Source organism: Schistocerca americana, chromosome 6 (genome assembly GCF_021461395.2).
Source record: "Schistocerca americana isolate TAMUIC-IGC-003095 chromosome 6, iqSchAmer2.1, whole genome shotgun sequence".
NCBI classification, from domain to species: Eukaryota; Metazoa; Arthropoda; class Insecta; order Orthoptera; family Acrididae; genus Schistocerca; species Schistocerca americana.
In genome coordinates this window covers 303,744,442-303,765,090 of record NC_060124.1, presented here as the reverse complement: position 1 = coordinate 303,765,090, position 20,649 = coordinate 303,744,442, and the positions used below count along the sequence as shown (strand labels likewise).

General features: G+C 42.8%; 1 protein-coding gene across 1 annotated transcript in view; it reads left to right on the top strand.

Moving 5' to 3' along the window:
• Positions 1–20,649, top strand: part of LOC124619655 (protein borderless) — a 449,367-nt gene that overhangs the window by 363,264 nt on the left and 65,454 nt on the right. Inside the window, exon 6 of the mRNA XM_047146187.1 lies at positions 17,029–17,219. Coding sequence (XP_047002143.1) covers positions 17,029–17,219 — 191 coding nt within the window. The remainder of the gene's footprint in view (positions 1–17,028; positions 17,220–20,649) is intronic.

The window sequence follows — 20,649 nt, the reverse complement described above, 5'->3', positions numbered from 1 at the left end:
ACGAGATGTCGATTGGATGGACTTTCGATCCGCGCTCTGTGTTTGGAGAAAGTGAATGGAGAACGTATTTTACATACATCATGTGTTCAGAGGACATGCACGTAGTCACTAACCGTTGATTAGAGTGTTCCATGATGGAGATGATTGGCCCTTGACGTCACAACAGGACATTACTTCTGGGTTCCTAGTGCATTACCGCCTCCTTTTCGCCTGGACGCCGATGGACGGTCGGATGGGAGAAGACAGAATGCGAGAGGGTGGATGGTTCGGATGCAGCTGCGTTATTGGAATCCCTGACGGATGATGGTATAACGATGGCACTCAAGAAGTGCCGGCGACTCCTACAGCACCTCCGACTGTAAATACGCAACAGTAACGTCCGATACCATGATGTACTCCAGGTGGTGGAATATTCTAATGTACATCTTGCCTCACGACTGCCACACCTGACACAGGCACTGCCGATGCCAAGTGCTATTGCCGGCAGGTTAATGGCGGCCTTTGGATACTATGAAAGCCAAGAGCTGCTGATCAATGTCAAATACGAGACTTAAACTGTCCCACACCATTCTGGAGTATTTAAGCTCACAAATGTGTGGGACAAGGCTCACGCTCTATACCTACAAGCGACGGTACGTACTTGGAATCAACGGCAACACGCCATCATGTCGGCAATCCTGGACGTTCTTCTTCCCCGGTCCTTTGATTTGCCAGTTGCGGTAGGCACAACATCGCTCTCTTTTAGTGACGTCGTGCGATTTTTTGTTGATTTTACTGACGGTCAGTTACAAATACCTTGCTCGAGGATCCTCATCACCCATGGGATATTACCGATACTTGAGACGAAGTCATGGCAACAATGTTATCGAACTTGAATACCCAACGAGGAATTGGTGACAGAACTGGCGAGCTGTCCATACGAATCTTCTCCCCAGGCACATTTATCAACAGCAAGACAGTCACACGCCGACGACTGTTCCACATTCACACTATCAATTCCCCAATCGGCCTTATATGTGGCATGTAGGACACCAACGAACAATGTCTGCTGTGCAATGAGGCGAAGGATGTTCGGCGGCTTATGCAAGGCATCATGTTACTCCTCCAGCGCACCCACGATTTCGCGATCACGACGGACGCTTTGTTCTTTCCAGACGCGGTCCACTTTCTCTCACAGAAGAACGTCGCTAGTCCGCTGGATTGCACAACATGCATCCCACTACGTGCTCTCGTAAACGTAGACCCGTGATAACGCGCTTGAGTTATTGGCTCTACCTACTAGAACGACTTGAGATCATCCGACGTCGCTCTATACACAAAACGCACTTTGCAAACTTCGTAGGCAGCATGTTTTCTGTGGGGGGTCACAGGTCTGCGCAGTTATATGGGCTAGGATATACTTCTCATTGGGGTGACGACTATGACACTTCAGCCCTACATTTCTTTCTCCTCCTTTTCAGGTGTGATTGGCTTTTATTTATTCCTGTGATATATAATAAAAATAAAAATAAATACATAAAAGGGAATTGAAATAAAGGTACAATTGTCCTTCCCGATGCTTCTCCCTAATCTGTCGAGAGATGGGGACACCGTGGCCAGGTCCCCAAGCACGACCCCTGCCAACTCGGCCCTCCGACCTAGTAAGCGGGAAACCTAGTTTCGAATACCGATCTGGCACAAGTTTTCATGTGCCCCCTTTGATTTAAATCAATACTCCCACGCAGCCAGTGTCTATAATTCCTTTGTGCCTTAATACTAACTGTGTTAAAGTACATTTAAAATCTGAATTAAGTATACAATGGTGTCTACGCACTTGTCCAAAGATTAAAAAGTTGAGAAATCACAACATTCAATGCTGAATGGGAATTGCCTTACTTTTCGTGTAATTTGAACTCCATGCAAAGTGCTCAATACGCCACGGCACTATTATGAACTTGAGAAACATTCACTGGACCTTCAACAGTAGCTACAAAGAAGGTATGATGCGTGTGTCTTCTGACGAACGAGAGCGAATGCTGGCTGAACATAAGGCGACTATTAGTGAAAAAACTGAGTTAAGGGTAACTGGGGCAGTGAAAAAGTCTTTTATGCCGATTACAACAATTATTTGATTTCACCGAGTTTTATAATGCGAGGCGAGAGTCATTTGGTAACAGATATGGTGGATAAGATTGATGCTGTGAAGCAAACATTAATCCTATAGCAAAATTAGCTACAAGATCATCGTACGGAACATTTATCGGTACTCAAGGCACCCATTTAAGGAAAAGACGTGGTGGATTATGTTTCAATAATTGATACGATTCACCAGGAATTCTTACAGAATTTCAAGACTTTGCACGTTTGAGACTGATTTCGATTTGTTTGTCAGACCATTCTCACTTGTCACTGCTAATGTAGCCTGTGGTGAGAGACGTGCCGTCTAGCACTCAGCTCAATAACATGTTTGTCCCATCCAGGAATTTACAAGAATTTTGTGAAATGATACCCCAAGAGTCATGTCCTCGACTGCACAGACAAGTCGCTAAGGTTAGTTCATTGTTTGTGTGTGAACTGTTTTTTTTCTGTTATGAAACTGCGAAACTCCAATCAGTATTCAGGTTTAACAGATTTTATTCTCCATAACTGCATCTGTTTGACTACATCACAAACGATCGTTCAGATAAATTGCATATTCTACATTCTAAATGTGTTTAAATTTATAACCAGCCGCTGTGGTCGAGCGGTTCTAGGTGCTTCAGTCCGGAACCGCGCTGCTGCTACGGTTGCAGGTTCGAACCTGCCTCGGGCATGGATGTGTGTGATGTCCTTAGGTTAGTTAGGTTTAAGTAGTTCTAAGTCTAGGGGAGTGATGACCTCAGATTTTAAGTCCCATTGTGCTTAGAGCCATTTGAGCCATTTTTTATAAATTTATAAGCATCTCGACTTAATGTTAAATACCTGTATGTAGGTCTGCTCGCTGCACTATCACTGTCTAATATTCTTATTGAGTTCATTATTTCCGCCTCAACTGAGAAATAAAATGTTGAAAAGAAGTACTAGTGATAAAATCCTCCTTATAAAAGTATGCTGCTAATTTCGCCTCTGTTGAAAATGAGTCTTTCGAAATTTTTCCAACACAAGCAACCTTCGGCGTACAACCGTCACACTCACGCACCTGCTCGGAATAGCAGAGTGGTCGAGTTAGCCGGAGTGCTGAGTTGACTCGGCTGCGCTCGCGGAGTATATATATTTTGGGCAGATCAGCCCTATAGCCACGTGTTAAAGTTCAGCGGTCTGCGAGAGTCAATCTCCCCCTCGCCTCCCCCCCCCCCCCCCCACCCCGAAACTTATGTATGCTCTCTACTCATTTACTTCTCTTCTTCATTTCCATTGTCTTCCTTCTCCTTTGGTTCCACGGCATCTGTCTCCAATCATATCTCTTTCTCTTTTATTGCCACTTCTCTCACTGTCCAACAATATCTTCTCTCTCATTAGCTCCCAGCGCTATTGTTTTCATCCGTCTCTCTATTTTACTGCTAATTTTTCCATCCCATCATCACAGTTTCTCCTCTCTTTCTCTCCCTGTGGCATTACATCCTCCCTCTTCCATCATCACTCTCTGCTCCTTTCTTTCAGCACAAAGAAAGCGCGAATATATTCGCATGCCAAGATTTTTGCTGATGAAGGCGGAACGAGAATTCAGGCTGGTCGTTCCTCACTTTTCTGTCTTTTGAAGAGGAGCATATTCCATTTCTGTGGTCCGATAGGAGAGTTTTTCCTCTGGTTACCTTCTTTTCCGTGCCACAGCATGCTGTGCTGCTTATATAAAACGAATTGATAAAGATTTTACAGTTTATTTACATAATTTGACACACTTACATACTTTGACACATCTAAGTAACACATAAGTACACATAATATAAGATCAAAACAAAATCGTTTGGTTTACATTTTGCTGGATACTTGACTTACCGATCGCAATTCACTGAAAACGACTGGCTTATGATCCGTTTTATTACCGAATTTGCCGTCTTTAGAGTTCTACGTAAATTTTGGCACTCGTTTTAAGTTGTTTTCAGGCATGTTAAAAGCCTTTGCAGCCCATTTTTTGTCAATATACTACAGTTTGGATGTGTTTGTATATACGCGAAGTGTCCATTATGCATAGACAACGAGTCGTAAAGTTTTACTTGTCAAAAAAATGTTGACTAAAACTGTAAGTTACTAACCTCAGAACCCTTGCGATGAATCTAGTATGTTTCCCATGTGACACTGCGATAGTCAAACCTACTTTTACGCCTCAGACCGGATACTACGTGCATATTTTACATGCATAAAGACGGTAAATTGGAACTGCTGGATCTCAGCAACGAAAAATGATATAAAAAAATGTTCCCAAGTAAATCATCTTAGGAACACGTGGCAAAAATTTTGACGATCTGACATGAATGGAAATTACAGAAGTGGCCATCCCCGTAACTGGTGCTTTTCATACCCAAAAATTTTTCGAAGTTTTCTCAGGAATCGCCCATGATCAAGTGGTTTTTTTATAAGCCGTCTAAGGTCCACCCTAGAGCACACCTAATGCAAAACGACGAAACAGTATGCTCCATTCGCCTTGACTGTAGGAAGTATATAATGTTTAAATCTTGATCCTGAACTGTAGGATAGCTATAGTACGCCAGTTCTTCTGATATACAAACGCCCACTACGCCAAGGTCTATCCAAAGCACTCGATCTCTTAACTCTGTGATCAGCTGACGCGGAAATATGACTTCCATGAAAAACCACAGTTTCCTGCGTGGATTTTTGGAACATATTGGTACCATCACTGCATTGGCATGCACGGACCTCTGTTCTGGTGGAAACGGAATGTGTCACACTTTGCCTGAATTGCACTCATTTATTATACCTGCTCGACTTTCCAAGCTAACTTCGTTTACATCTTGTGACGGCACCTATTTTGCTTGAACATGTTGTGATTATGTAAGGGTTGTTATGTTGAAATCACACATGTTTCATCACATATATATGTATGTGTTTTATGTACCAGATGTTTGACTATACAAACGAAAACGGCAACTAGAGGACAACCAACGAGAAAATAGTCCCAAAAACCGTATGTCCGGAAACCAATGGTTTGCCCCATACGATTTATTAGGACTGGATATGTGAACACACAAACGATCAAAACTGTATATATGTACTCGAGGACAAAAACAGTACAATATGTTTTCTCTCTGATGGGACCACAATGCATACTGGGTCGAAGAAGAAACGTGTTATACCTAATCTTCCAAGATTTTCCTGCAATTGACACAATTTTAACTCGTTATATTTAAGTCACCACTAGCTCATTTCGGCATTTCTTCTATTCTATAGTTATCCTGCAATAACTGTACGATGGTTTGTAAAATTATGCAATAAAAAGTATATCGCTTACGTCAATGTTAGTAGTTGTTTGTTCTACAACATATGCCACAAACTATTCTGCTCTAAGAGTATATAATAAGTAGGATGTAAACTTCAAAAACATTATATGACCATGTAGATGAGAATTTAAACTGAAAAAAAAAAAACGTTTTCGCACTCTTAAAACGATTCATTTCAGCTACGTTTTCGTTTCGAATTGTTGCAAGTACTTTGGAGAGGCAAACCAGCACGTTAACAAATAATGGACGATTAAAAAGCTTCAGTTCGAAGACTACACAGTTCAGAATCTGTATGATAATCAGGCAGAATAGCCTAGAGCACTGAGACAATCATCCCACCGATGCACGAGGTTGAAGATACCCGTTTTCTAAAATACCCTGTCCTTTTGCGTGAAGAAGTACGTAACAGCCTGCTGTACATCCTGTGACGTGATGCGATCGACAGGCATACCAGACACACTGCCTAACACATCTACAGAGAGCTTTTTCAAATGTTTCACTGTGGTTTTAATTTGGCAATGGATCGAAAAAATAGCCCTCCTACTTCAGAATGTATGGTATGAAATGGATTACCACGTATGTTTCCCTGTGACCAAGAGGAAAACCTATAAACGACGTCGAAAACTTTTATTTAACTAGTCTCTACGGTCTCTGTAATTCGTATCGATGTATCGCTGGGCAGACATTCATGATCATTCTGTAACTCCACAGCTGAATAACATGAATGTTAATAAAAACGACCACAACGGTATTTCAGGTGCGTTTATTACGCCGAACCCAGATTCTTTCTTAATGAACGTCTTTAGTTGACCTGTCGTTCGACAAGACACAGATTAGGCTAAGAGCTTTCTAACACATACATGTAATACATGCCATGTAACGCACATTGAAAGATCACCAACGGTTTTACTAACTAATTCTCACAAAATCTTTTTCTCAAAGTCTGCCTCCGTAGCTGAATGTTCATTCGTGCTAATTGCCATGCGGAGGACCTGGTCCCGTTTCCGCCTTCCCTTGGTGGGAGGACTTGTCAGGATTGTACTCAGCTTGGTAGGACCAACTGAGGAGGAGCTACCCGACAGATTATCAACGGCTCCAACATCGAAAAACCCAAGAACTACCGGGAGAGGGGTTTGCTGACCAAACACCCCTCCCTACTGCATTCAATGACGCCAGTGGCAGAGGACGACACCGCGGTCGGCTGGGACCTGACTGGCCCGTCTAGGGCTAGGGCACAGAACTTTGAACTTATTCTCAAAAGCCAAGCATCTTGTTATTTTCCCAGCAGGTGCAGCAGGCTGTGCTTGTCAGGCAGTTGATGAAGTGTTTCTGTGTGCTCGTCTTGTTTCATTGCGTGCCTTTTAGCGTTATATTTGGCAGTTATACATTTGAGTCATTTCAGTGAAACATTTCTACCATTTTGTCATTAGTTACGAAGCTAACTGGTGAATTTTCGATGTGATTCATATATCCTACATTACACGTATTTTTTAGTAGCTTTTAGTTTAATCTGTGTCTTACTGAACTACAGATCACCTGAAGATGTTCACTTAGATTAAATGCTAAAGTGGCATAACAAAAGCACTTGAAGTACAGCTATGATGGCTCATATTAACATCTGAATCGCTTTCATTAAATATTAAATCGTTATAGCTACTTGTATTCGCTAAATTCATTTTGAGCTGTCCTGAACGTTAATGTACATTTGTTTTATTCAGAGGCTGATAAGTGGAAACGTGGGCATCGGCAGCACACACCATACAGATAAGAAACCTGCGGCTATCAACTTTTATTGCTTGCTCATGTTACGTGGCAGCTTTTCTTCAAAACTGCTCCACAACATATTTCATAATATTGTATCCTCATTCCCCTTGGTCAATGCAGTCGATCTCTTTTCCTGCAACATAACTGCAGACAGTATTCAATACTACCAGTGACTGCCCAGCTAATAGCTTCTTCTCTGCCCGTCTTTTGTTAGAGTGTTGTTATTTTCTGCAGAGCTGAAAGCTTGCACGTGGGCTGGACCGACGTAGAAGTTGCCTTAAAAGGGCCAGGAGAAACCATAAAGTGTTCAGAGCTGAGGGCCGACTTCAGGGCAGTATTCGGAAGGGAATTTGCTTCGCCAACCCCAGCACTCGGGGCGGCACAAAGAGCCAGCTAGCTGCCAAACTCAATGTTGTTCGAGACGCAGGGGAGAATCCTTCTAGAAAAAATAAAAAATCTAAAGTAGAGATGGTAGAGTGTAAGAACCACCGTTTGCCTCGGCAGCCACGGCACAGAAGAACGTCCGTTTCAAGTTCCCTATACAGGCTTTCTGATTAATTCATAATGTTTATTTCTGTAGTGCACATGCTTTCTCGTGCGTGTCTATGTGTAAGCCTCTCTGTTTGTCAACTTCAGAATCGTACCAAGGAGCAGGAGAGGTTTTCTGGCTCCCTCCTGACGCCACAGTTCTACTGGTTAACCATAAAAAAATTCTCAGGACTAGGAGTTTTTTAACCTTCTTGCAAAATTGTTCTCAGTGGAACTCGCAATGTCTGCTACTATTGGCTGGGAGATACCTGTTCTGGCAGAAACCGCTAAGTTGCAGACTTTTAGGATAGAGGTCACTTGCTGCAGCAGAGTAAGGCAACACTTGGTGTCGTATAGGACGATGTCTCCATTTTAGTACTCAGTACAGAGGCCACGGTGGTCTCAGAATCTCCGGCTGTTACTGCTGCCGTCTTCCACCTTTATGTTGTATGTGTGTTGTAAGAATAGGCTCCCAATGCAGTCACTAATCAGGAGCTAATGGCGTAGTTTTAATGTCTCATAGCCAGCCGGTTACTTCCACCCTGCACTTTGGCGATGTTAGTGGTGGTTCTGCTTCACTGGGTTCTTGCTTCAATCCACTAACAATTCTTCTAGTCATTGGCCCTATCCGCGATGTATTCTCTAAATCATGCTTTATCGTGTTCACCCACATGTGCAAAAGTTAGATTACACATTTATAATCCCTTGTCTGTTTATTAAATGATCTGTTGCTTTTCACAGTGGGTAATTCATAAGTTGGTGGTTTATGATAATAAACCTGATTAGTACAGTGGTCACTTGGTTCTGTTGTAGGTAGATGATGCCCCCCTCTCATTAATATATCCGTGTGTGGTGTCGTAACCATATTTTCATGCTTTATTGGGCCACCCCTATTAATTATCACTCAAAAGACGTTTCGATTGCATGACATTGTCAGCCATAAAATTTTCATTATTTGTCGTCTCCGTAGGTCACCAGAAATCAGAAATTGCACAGCTCGGCAGATATCCCACTCCAGGACATTTATACTTCTACTTTTAAGACTTGAGATGACGCAATTCAAACCACGAAATTCCAGTACTCTAAGCTGCAGCCGTATCTAGAGATACAACACCAATGCTGTACATAACACATGGTAAGAAAATTATAAGAAAAGTGTAAAGCTTTAAGAAAATTAAGTTATCGTATAGGTGAAAATTAAAACGCATGTTGTTGCTTACATAGCCGCATCGGAGACGCATTACGCTGTAAACGCCGGGACAACGTCCTGAAGCGAAAAGATTTTGATTGCCCCTTTTTGTTCGCATTTTAATTCAATAATGTGACGTGGAATTAAGTTCAGGTGTAAGTCATCTTTATGAATAGAAGTTTTCACTTCTCAGAAAATTGCTGTAAGAATAATAAGTGGCGCTCTCCTACGATTATTTTGCAGACGTCTGTTTCAGGAGTCAGATATTTCGACTACTTCGCAGTCGTATTTCCTCATGAAGTTTGTTTGAATTAACACGTTACAGTTCGAAAGTAAGAGTGATGTAAATAATTGATATACCAGAAGCAAAAATTAGATTCATTATTCCACATTAGCGGGTGCAAAATGATGCCAAAGGAAGGTTTGATCACTTACTCAACGACATAAAATGTCTGACAGACCTCAAAGTTAAATTTGATAACAAAACATGAAAATTAAATTTGATAACGAAATGAGAAGGCATATCCTTCGCAACTCGTTCTGTTACATAGAAGAATTTCTGTTTGTGTAATACTGAAATGTACCTTTCGTCCATTCCTCGGATGTTCTGTATTGTCGTACGAAATTACCAATGCGGCAGCGGCCAGAATGCACTCACTATAGCGATGTGCGTCGTACAAGAGAAATCACGTGACGTACAGCTCCGTGGATTTCATTAGAAACGTTTATTTGCGGACCCGGATTAATTTTCTGCTCTACCACTCCAACAAATCAGTCTAAATAAGGGTCGCCGTCCTTGCTTTGACTCGCGAGTTTGGGTTCTCTCAGAACTCGAATTTCAATAATTAAAAGCCCTCTACCAAACCACCTGCTTTCAGGGAAGATTCCGTGATCCGACCAGAGGACTGGAATGCGTTTTTGGCTAACTGTTCCTGCACCGACTCCAAATGTCTTGTAACAACTTACGCCGATAGTCGATGCAGCATGCAGCAACAAAGCAGGAATACAGTTCAAACTCTACGGGAGAATTGGAGAGAGAGATAGAGATAGAGAGAGAGAGAGAGAGAGAGAGAGAGAGAGAGAGAGGCAGCATACTCAAATCTGTAACTGGACGAAGTGGTTAAATGAAAACGACATGGTCACGGACGAAAATATTTCTCAAATTCAGGATATTTTTCCTCGGTACTGGAATGTAGTAGACAATGGTGTATGCTGCAATAAATAAAAATACATCGTAGTTTTTATTGGTATTTTTTATTGAAAAGTATTAAAATCTTCAATGTGTGATTGGGATTTTTCCGAGGCAGCCTTAAATGGAGGTAGAACAACGGTTGTCACTATAACTCCGGTTGTTGTTATCCGAAACCCTGATTTACAGATGTAACTTTAGTTCATCGTAGGGAATTGTAATTCTTTTTTGCGAAATTATAGATAACCTATTTGAAAAAAATGGCGGTGTCTGGGACCCCTCTTTTTAGGCTGAAACAAATACAAAATTTCAACATTTAAAAAGTCGGCTCGATGAACTGAAGAGAATTCAATTTGCATCAAGAGAGACCAAAAATCATTAAAATCGGATGAAAATTGGAGCGTGGACGTCGACAACCATGCCGAAAAACATGGTTTTGAGGAAAACGCGTTTAAAGATTGACAAGTATTTATCATACAGCAAAACTTGAAACGTACGGATATCATCGATGCCTTGTCTATAACAACTATCGCCACGGCTAATGGATGGTCGATTTTTGCTACTTTGGCCTGATAAGCCCCCAACTTCGTCCACAAAGTTCTTTTCGTCGCCGAGTCCATCGCTGCTGACGTCTCTATCTTCACAGAATTGGCACATTTCATCGTCGATTTCGATTAGTGTCTAATCTGCCACGTGTATTAATGCAGTAAAGCCTACACTGAATAAACATACGGCCAAATTTGAAGCAGTGTTGATAATTTCACGTGCTTCCCCATGCTTCCGTAGTCTGAGCTTGTACTTCTTCTCTAATGACCTCGCTGACATTGGTACGTTAAAGTCGACTCTCCCCCCCCCCCCCCCCAAATCCCTACGGAAACAAATGAAATTTATTGTTTCCAGTTAACCGTACCCAAATCTGTCGCTATTATTGAACACCACTTCCAAGCAGCTAATGACACAGCCGCGTGGGCTAGCCGCGCGGTCTGAGGGGTTCTCACGGCCCGTGCGGCTCCCCCCGTCGGAGGCTCGAGTCCTCCCTCGGGCATGGGTGTATGTGTTGTCCATACCGTAAGTTAGTTTAAGTTAGATTAAGTAGTATGTAGGCTTAGAGTTCAAATGATTCAAATGGCTCTAAGCACTATGGGACTTAACATCTGAGGTCATCAGTCCCCTAGACTTAGAGCTACGTAAGCCTAACTAATTTAAGGACATCACACACACCCATGCCCGAGGCAGGATTCGAACCTGCGGCCGTAGCAGCCGCGTGGTTCCGGACTGAAGCGCCTAGAATCGCTCGGCCACAGCGGCCGACTATGTTTAGGGACAGACGACCTCAGCGGTTTGGTCCCATAAGATCTTACCACAAATTTCCAAAAGTTTTCAGCTAATGACTCCATGTTCAGATCTGAGACCTCTTTTGACCGAACAAATCTCAGCTCACTAATGCGCGATACTAGGTGAGAAAAATAGGAAAGTATGTGAGCAGAATTCAAGCTCGCGCACGGGATCGCACTTAAGAATGCCTTGTAAAGTTTCCATATTGGAAAAATAACTTCATTGATTCCAGAATGAGATTTTCACTCTACAGCGGAGTGTGCGCTGATACGATACTTCCTGGCAGATTAAAACTGTGTGCCGGACCGAGACTCGAACTCGCGACCTTTGCCTTTCGCGGGCAAGTGCTCTACCATTTACTAGAGCACTTGCCCGCCAAAGGCAAAGGTCCCGAGTTCGAGTCTCGGTCGGGCACACAGTTTTAATCTGCCAGGAAGTTTCAACTTCATTGATCACGCTAACTCCATAACTCCGAAAAGATAACGACTGTAAAATACAGATTTCGTCCCATAGGGCCCACTCTTTGACACCTCATTACCAGGAGAGCTGAAGGCCGACTTACCAATTGTAAAATCTTCAAAAGGTCTCCTCGAAATTATGTAACATACAGACCTTTCAGCCAACTAGAAACCGGAGCAAAATGCAGGTATTCTCATTGGCCACTTCCTACTCCTGCTTACATCACTTCTGTAAAGTACTGACGTCAGCCATGGTTTTACGAACATTTTCAGCATCAGATGTTAAGGCCCCTGGTGTTTTGTGTTACTAGCTGCAGTGCTTGGCGTTTCCCAGAATGTTTAATATCGGCCACACAAAGTGACTGCCCCTGTACCTTGTTGATACTCATAGCGAATGCAAGCCGCATGGGAAACTGCAATCGCCTTAAATGGAAGTTCATATTTGAATCATTCGGTGTCAACGGAATGTGAAGAAAGTGCACGTCTTCACCTGTGTGGAAAGATGATTACTTTTGCCATCTTTTGTTACGTTTTGCGATAAGTATCTTATTGTATTTTTGGAAAATTTCTCTTCTATTGTTTAGCCAAATTTTCACTGTTTCAAGTAGGTCGGTGTTTGAGCGTGACTCAAATGTTGAAACAGACTCGTCACACTTCGGGAAACCTCGCGTTCTGCTAAGTTTTTGAACAGGCCGTGATCTAGCGACTTTTGTTGTTACTATGTCCATGAGCTGTCTTAACACTTAAATGTCATTATGGATTTTAATAATAAAAATGACTGTAAAACACGGACTAAAATATCTTTTAGTGTATATGTCATAAGAACGGCAACGAATCAGTAAATAAGTGTTTAGAATCATGTATCTGTCAAACTGTCGAGCTTCCGCACGTCCCGCCATATAGCGACGTCTGACGGTATTATCTCCAAGACGGGTATCACCGATGTGATATATTCTCGCGGCAGGGATCATGCTTAGTTTATCACGATATATTTCGTTTGTTAGGCATTTAATTTTTCATTACCTATATTAGTTGTTTCATCTGAATATAGAAATCTGAAGTAAATAAATCGAACAAAAATTTGAAGCAATATTCATTACGGGATCGTGTAGAAATCTGAAGTAAATCGACCAAGAACTGTTAGAGACTTTTGGTAACAACCTTTTCCGTTCGTATATTATATGGATATGTTTCATGTCAGGTTGCGAAATCTTATGTAGACAGTGATCTTCCTCTAGCCTTGAAGGTAAAGTGTGCAAAATTTCATCATCATCTGAATAAAATTGTGGATTTGTATGAATTACAAAAAAATATACAAACAAATATATAACGAACAAATATATACATATATATTTATTTATTTATTTATTTCGTCACCCGACAAATCAGCCTAGAGGGATACAGCAGCCACCCATTCAGGAGGATTAGAGGAAGTTCATCCTTTCCTCCTCAGGCTGAACCAGAATATCCTTCCCCCACCAGCTGGAAGCCACAGTAACAGACAGTTCTAGCATATCTGGAAGGGTCGGAAATGTGACCATATGTGAAACATGATGGGCAGGAATAAGTAATTCACATCTGCATAGAAAATAAACAAAAATAAAAAATAAATTAAGAAAATTCTTTTTCAATGGTCAGCCCGCAGCCATATTTACATGTTGTTGTTATTGTCTTCAGTCCTGAGACTGGTTTGATGCAGCTCTCCATGCTACTCTATCCTGTGCAAGCTTCTTCATCTCCCAGTACTTACTGCAACCTACATCCTTCTGAATCTCCTTAGTGTATTCATCTCTTGGTCTCCCTCTACGATTTTTACCCTCCACGCTGCCCTCCAATGCTAAATTTGTGATCCCTTGATGCCTCCGAACAAGTCCTACCAACCGGTCTCTTCTCCTTGTCAAGTTGTGCCACAAACTCCTCTTCTCCCCAATTCTGTTCAATACCTCCTCATTAGTTATGTGATCTACCCATCTAATCTTCAGCATTATTCTGTAGCACCACATTTCAAAAGCTTCTATTCTCTTCTTGTCCAAACTATTTATCGTCCATGTTTCACTTCTATACATGGCTACACTCCATACAAAAACTTTCAGAAACGACTTCCTGACACTTAAATCTATACTCGATGTAAACAAATTTCTCTTCTTCAGAAACGTTTTTCTTGCCATTGCCAGTCTACATTTTATATCCTCTCTACTTCGACCATCATCACTTATTTTGCCCCCCAAATAGCAAAACTCCTTTACCACTTTAAGTGTCTCATTTCCTAATCTAATTCCCTCAGCATCACCCGACTTAATTCGACTACATTCCATTATCCTTTTTTGCTTTTGTTGATGTTTATCTTATATCCTCCTTTCAAGACACTGTCCATTCCGTTCAACTGCTCTTCAAAGTCCTTTGCTGTCTCTGACAGAATTACAATGTCATCGGCGAACCTCAACGTTTTTATTTCTTCTCCATGGATTTTAATACCTACTAAAAATTTTTCTGTTTCCTTTACTGCTTGCTCAATATACAGATTGAATAACAACGGGGAGAGGCTACAACCCTGTCTCACTCCCTTCCCAACCGCTGCTTCCCTATCATGCCCCTCGACTCTTATAACTGCCATCTGGTTTCTGTACAAATTGTAAATAGCCTTTCGCTCCCTGTATTTTACCCCTGCCATCTTTAGAATTTGAAAGAGAGTACTCCGGTCAACATCGTCGAAAGCTTTCTCTAAGTCTACAAATGCTAGAAACGTAGGTTTGCCTTTCCTTAATCTATGTTCTAAGATAAGACGTAGGGTCAGTATTGCCTCACGTGTTCCAACATTTCTGCGGAATCCAAAGTGATCTTCCCCAAGGTCGGCTTCTACCAGTTTTTCCATTCGTCTGTAAAGAATTCGGCCGGCCGAAGTGGCCGTGCGGTTAAAGGCGCTGCAGTCTGGAACCGCAAGACCGCTACGGTCGCAGGTTCGAATCCTGCCTCGGGCATGGATGTTTGTGATGTCCTTAGGTTAGTTAGGTTTAACTAGTTCTAAGTTCTAGGGGACTAATGACCTCAGCAGTTGAGTCCCATAGTGCTCAGAGCCATTTGTAAAGAATTCGGGTTAGTATTTTGCAGCTGTGACATATTAAGCTGATAGTTCGGTAATTTTCACATCTGTCAACACCTGGTTTCTTTGGGATTGGAATTATTATATTCTTTTTGAAGTCTGAAGGTATTTCGCCTGTCTCATACATCTTGCTCCCCATATGGTAGAGTTTTGTCAGGACTGGCTCTCCCAAGGCCGTCAGTAGTTCTAATGGAATGTTGTCTACTCCCGGGGCCTTGTTGCGACTCAGGTCTTTCAGTGCTCTGTCAAACTGTTCACGCAGTATCGTATGTCCCATTTCATTTTCATCTACATCCTCTTCCATTTCCATAATATTGTCCTCAAGTACATCGCCCTTGTATAGACCCTCTATATACTCCTTCCACCTTTCTGCTTTCCCTTCTTTGCTTAGAACTGGGTTTTCATCTGAGCTCTTGATATTCATACAAGTGGTTCCCTTTTCTCCAAAGGTGTCTTTAATTTTCCTGTAGGCAGTATCTATCTTACCCCTAGTGAGATAAGCCTCTACTTCCTTACATTTGTCCTCTAGCCATCCCTGTTTAGCCATTTTGCACTTCCTGTCGATTTCATTTTTGAGACGTTTGTATTCCCTTTTGCCGGCTTCATTTACTGCATTTTTATATTTTCTCCTTTCGTCAATTAAATTGAATATCTCTTCTGTTACCAAACGATTTCTATTAGCTTTCGTCTCTTTAGATACTTGATCCTCTGCTGCCTTCACTACTTCATCCCTCAAAGCTACCCATTCTTCTTCTACTGTATTTCTTTCCCGTACTCCTGTCAATCGTTCCCTAATGCTCTTTCTGAAACTCTCCACAACTTCTGGTTCTCTCCGCTTATCCAGGTCCCATCTCCTTAAATTCCCACCTTTTTGCAGTTTCTTCTGTTTTAATCTACAATTCATAACCAATAGATTGTGGTCAGAGTCCACATCTGCCCCTGGAAATGTCTTACAATTTGAAACCTGGTTCCTAAATCTCTGTCTTACCATTATATAATCTATCTGATACTTTCTAATATCTGCAGGATTCTTCCATGTATATAACCTTCTTTTATGATTCTTGAACCAAGTGTTAGCTATGATTAAGTTGTGCTCTGTGCAAAATTCTCTCAGACGGTTTCCTCTTTCATTTCTCTCCCCCAATCCATATTCACCCACTATGTTTCCTTTTCTCCCTTTTCCTACTCTCATAACAATGTGTAACATTAATGTGAAGTGACACATCATTACGACTAATAGGACTAGGCGCGTTCTGTAAGTAATGCAACACATTATTTTTCTGAAAGTATGTTGCTTTTTTTCAGGATTCCTGTACACCATATTATTCCCCACTCTTTTTATTACAAAAACCTATCTTGTCAATATCATCTCCGTTCACTGCGACGTCCTTACGCCAACTTACTGGGAGGGCCTGTAGGCCCGGATTGTACCACTATACTGATCGGCGTCGGAGCCAACGTCTTGCTGGTGGACGAGTTGTCAGCACTACCGGCAGAGACATCCAGCTGAGCAGCGAGGTGCTTTATAGTGATTCGGCGATCACCTCGAATAAGAGTGTCCGCACGTTCCAACATTCCAGGAGTCCAAGCTGTGTGCAGCCGGACAACACCCGTTAGACCGAACAGGATTGTGGAACATTTGTGCGATGGTGACAGACGTCTCGCTCAACGACTCACTATGCTTTTGTTCACTGCCAGGTCTCCGTAGATATTCTGCAAGCGCCTACGAATATCTGCGATGCTCTGGTTTTCCTCCAAAAAGAACTTAATGACAGTTCTATTCTTGCAACGTACTTCCATTACAGACGCCATTTTGAGGGCAATCTATAGCGCCGCCCCCTATCGGAACTTTAGGAAGCTATAGGGGCTGCTCCACAACAAATTAGGCATTTTTTCAGCGGTAATTGGCCGAAAAAAACAAAGTGTGTTGCATTCTTTATTGAACGCCACTTGTACAAATGATGCATGGAACATGAAAGTAGCTAGCTAAGTATGGCAACTGACCTGAGGTCCGGTGCTGAGCGTGCGTGTGGTTGCGGCGAGTGTTGCAGACAAGGCCAAGGTGGTGTACGCGGCGCGCGAGATCTTCCTGCCGTACGGCCGGCCGGCCGTGCTGGACTGCCACTTCCGCGCCAACCCGCCCCTCACCAACCTGCGCTGGGAGAAGGACGGCTTCCTGTTCGACCCGTTCAACGTGCAGGGCGTCTTCTCGCGCAGGAACGGCTCCCTCTACTTCAGCAAGGTGCGTGTACCAGACTGTCCCCAGGTGAGCTGACTGTCGCCGGATGTCCCGTTTTCTTGGGCTGTCATGACCCGAGCAGCGTAAGCCTTACACAGGACACCAAACATCCCGTGTTTTGGCGCTGCTAACAATTAGAAATATTGTGCGCATTCACTTAAAAGGTGGCAGAATAATTTCTAAAACACTCAGCGTCTTGTCGTCCAATTTTGTATTATTACTACTACACGGTTGTTTTCTGAGCAGTGATTCAACATCTCACAACCCTCCCAGCCCCCTCTTTTCACCAACTGACTGGACTCTACCTAAATCAGCACACCAGTTAGCAGTGAGTATTGCACTTCCCTTCTATGGTGGTGACCGAACCTCGCCCCCGTCTGCTTCTTCGTTTCGTGCTTTCTTTTATAGTGAGTAATAAACATCGGAGGCAGGTGACGTTTAGGTGTCTGCACGACACCCACTGATGACCTCAGTGCGTCCAGTGGGCTTACGACAGGTATGTAATTTGTAGGAAATTTCTTTATTACAAAGCACAGTATATAGAAACGATGTGAATGAAATTTCATGTTAATTCGTTACATCAAATAACTAAACTAACAATCCTGAAAACCAATGTGTCTTACGTTTTAAGCTTCCAATTAGCATAGTTCTGAAAAGTAAAGCATACAGTTCTTTCAAGTGCAAATATTTCTTCACATTTAATCTGTGATTTCTTTTATATTAAATATATTTTGTAGACGAGTATTAGTTTTATATATAAGGAAACTAATGAGAAACATAATTTTATTTCTTTGCAGTACTGCACATAAGAAAGACACACGCACTGATAGCAATCAGTTTCTTTGTTGTGTTATAAATTACAGCGATAAACGACAAAGACCTTACAACTTTTATCGTTTCTCCAAAATACTCTGCGCAACGGAATTAAAAGATCACCTTTCCTAAACCCCGTACATGCCTCACATTGGGACGCATAAGTTTGAAATCTGGCTCAAAGGTACCTATAACCTTCCTCTGCGATGGTGGAAAAGCATGGCTCTTTGTGATGTCATCCTTGGGCTCAGCGAAGCTTCAAACAACAAGATGTCGACACATGCGAAGAACAGGCCGCAGATCAGAGAAGTTCACGTGACCTATAAGGTGGGTTGATGATGTCACATTGACACCAAAATTCACAGTTCTGCCCAACGTCATCTCAGACGTGTCACACGATGGGGGGTCGTCACGACCCCTCCTACCCACATTTCGCCCCTTCGTTTGACGTCTCTCCGATGGAGGTCAGAACAGCGTCACCAAGCGTTGACATTAGCAAGGTGTTCTTGACAACCTTTAACACTGCTGACACCCTGGAACGTTTCAGCCTTTCTCTAAGGATATTGATGGGCTGCATCCGCATCGAACGTGATCTGACCCCTTTGGAGTACAGCGTGACCGCAATTTTTGCTGTGCCATACAGGTTGGAACCGCTGGAGACCGTTCCAAACCATTAATTTAACCGATGCAGCAAAGCGTACCTGTACTTTTTCAACATTCCTATTTTTCGCCCTCCTGTGGTGCGATGACGCGGGAGTGCAACATTAACATGTACGGGAATAAAACGTCGAAGGGTCACTTTAAGATCCATCCTTTCGGCAACACCCTCGGTACCACTCACGGAATTTTATTGAGCGCGTTAGAAACGTATCTTCAGAAATGTTGACACCAATTTAAAATTGTCAGTAAATGTGGGCGGGTGCACCGAAGCTGTTGCCAAAATGCGAGGCTTTAGAGCCACCCTTTGCCGTTTTATTTCCGCACATGTTGATGCTGAACTCCCACGTCATCACGCCTCAGTGCTGCGGAAAACAGGAGGGCTGAAGGCTCTTACGTGTCCATCGCTGCTTCGGATAAATGTCAGATATCGTTGAATGGTTTCGAGTATTCCCTGGGCTGGTGGTTCCACCCCCTACTAGAGCATAATCTGCGGTCGCATTACTCTCTAAAGGAATGAGATCACGTTCAGTGGGATTGTTAGTCCATGATGTAGAGAGGGGTTGAAATGTCACGCAGATATCAGCAGGAACTGAGATTATCAACAACGCCTTGCTGTTGCTCATCGCACTGCAACTGTCGTTTTTGACTGCGAAATGTGAGGGAATTAGCGTCCTCTAAGCCATCCCCTGGGACCTTATCGTGTCCATTCTGAGCTGCGGTGTGTTTTTATCGGCCTGTCATAAGCAAACCGCGTGATGTTAACGCTTTGTGTCATGGCTATGACACAAAGGCGCCAAACGAAGGGATGAAATGTGGGTGAGAGGGCCTGTGACGACGTTCCCATCGTATGACAGGTCCACGGTGGTGTTGAGCAGGATTGTGGTGAAATGTGGGGCCAATGTGACGTCATTAACACACTTTTCACGTCACATGAACTTCTGAGCTGTGGCGTTTTTTCGCACGTGTCGACACCTTCCCTTTTGAAGCTTCGCTGAGTTTGAAGGTGACGTCGCTACGCGGCATGCTTTTGCACCATTAAGAGGAAGATTGTAGTCTCCTTTCAGCCAATTTTCAAAGTGATGCTCCACAGTGGGAGTCAATTACGGTGTTTCCAAAAGGCGATCCTTACTTTTCTAGCGCAGTGTACCATGTTTCGACAAATTTGGAAGTCGGTACGAGTATCGCTAACTTCACACCCTGTAGCCTGTAGCCATGAGGAAACGATTGTGGCTATGAGTATCGAGGTGGGCAAGAATTAAATCTGTTTCAGTGAGTAGCTAAGATGCGCTCAACGTTCACACCCACGGACAAGAGACTTGCAAATACGGTATGTATCTCAGTCAAGGACCTTGATAATTTTATAACAACTTTTATTTGAAGACTTATGACAACTTGTCAGACAAAGAACTGTAGGCCGGCCGAAGTGGCCGTGCGGTTAAAGGCGCTGCAGTCTGGAACCGCAAGACCGCTACGGTCGCAGGTTCGAATCCTGCCTCGGGCATGGATGTTTGTGATGTCCTTAGGTTAGTTAGGTTTAACTAGTTCCAAGTTCTAGGGGACTAATGACCTCAGCAGTTGAGTCCCATAGTGCTCAGAGCCATTTGAACCATTTGAAAGAACTGTAAAGAGAGCCTATTCTTTGTGTATAAGTATACTTGTTACAACACACAAACTTCGTGCATATTACATTTAAGGAAATACCTATCTAATGTGGTCTGTAGTCAATGAGCTTCTGAACAAGGGATCCGTGTGTAATAAAGATCATCTTAATTTAAGGGTTTAGTCAGATATTCTCCTTCTATCGAATATATTCCCTGCACGATATTTCTTACCGATATTTTTGCGTTGCTGAAGTTGGAGTCATGAACGTAGGCTGTCCAGTTTAGACTCTGCGCACCTAAGACACGCATTCGCGGACGGCGACGAGCGTTCAGCAATGTTCGGAGCGCTCTGCTGTGAA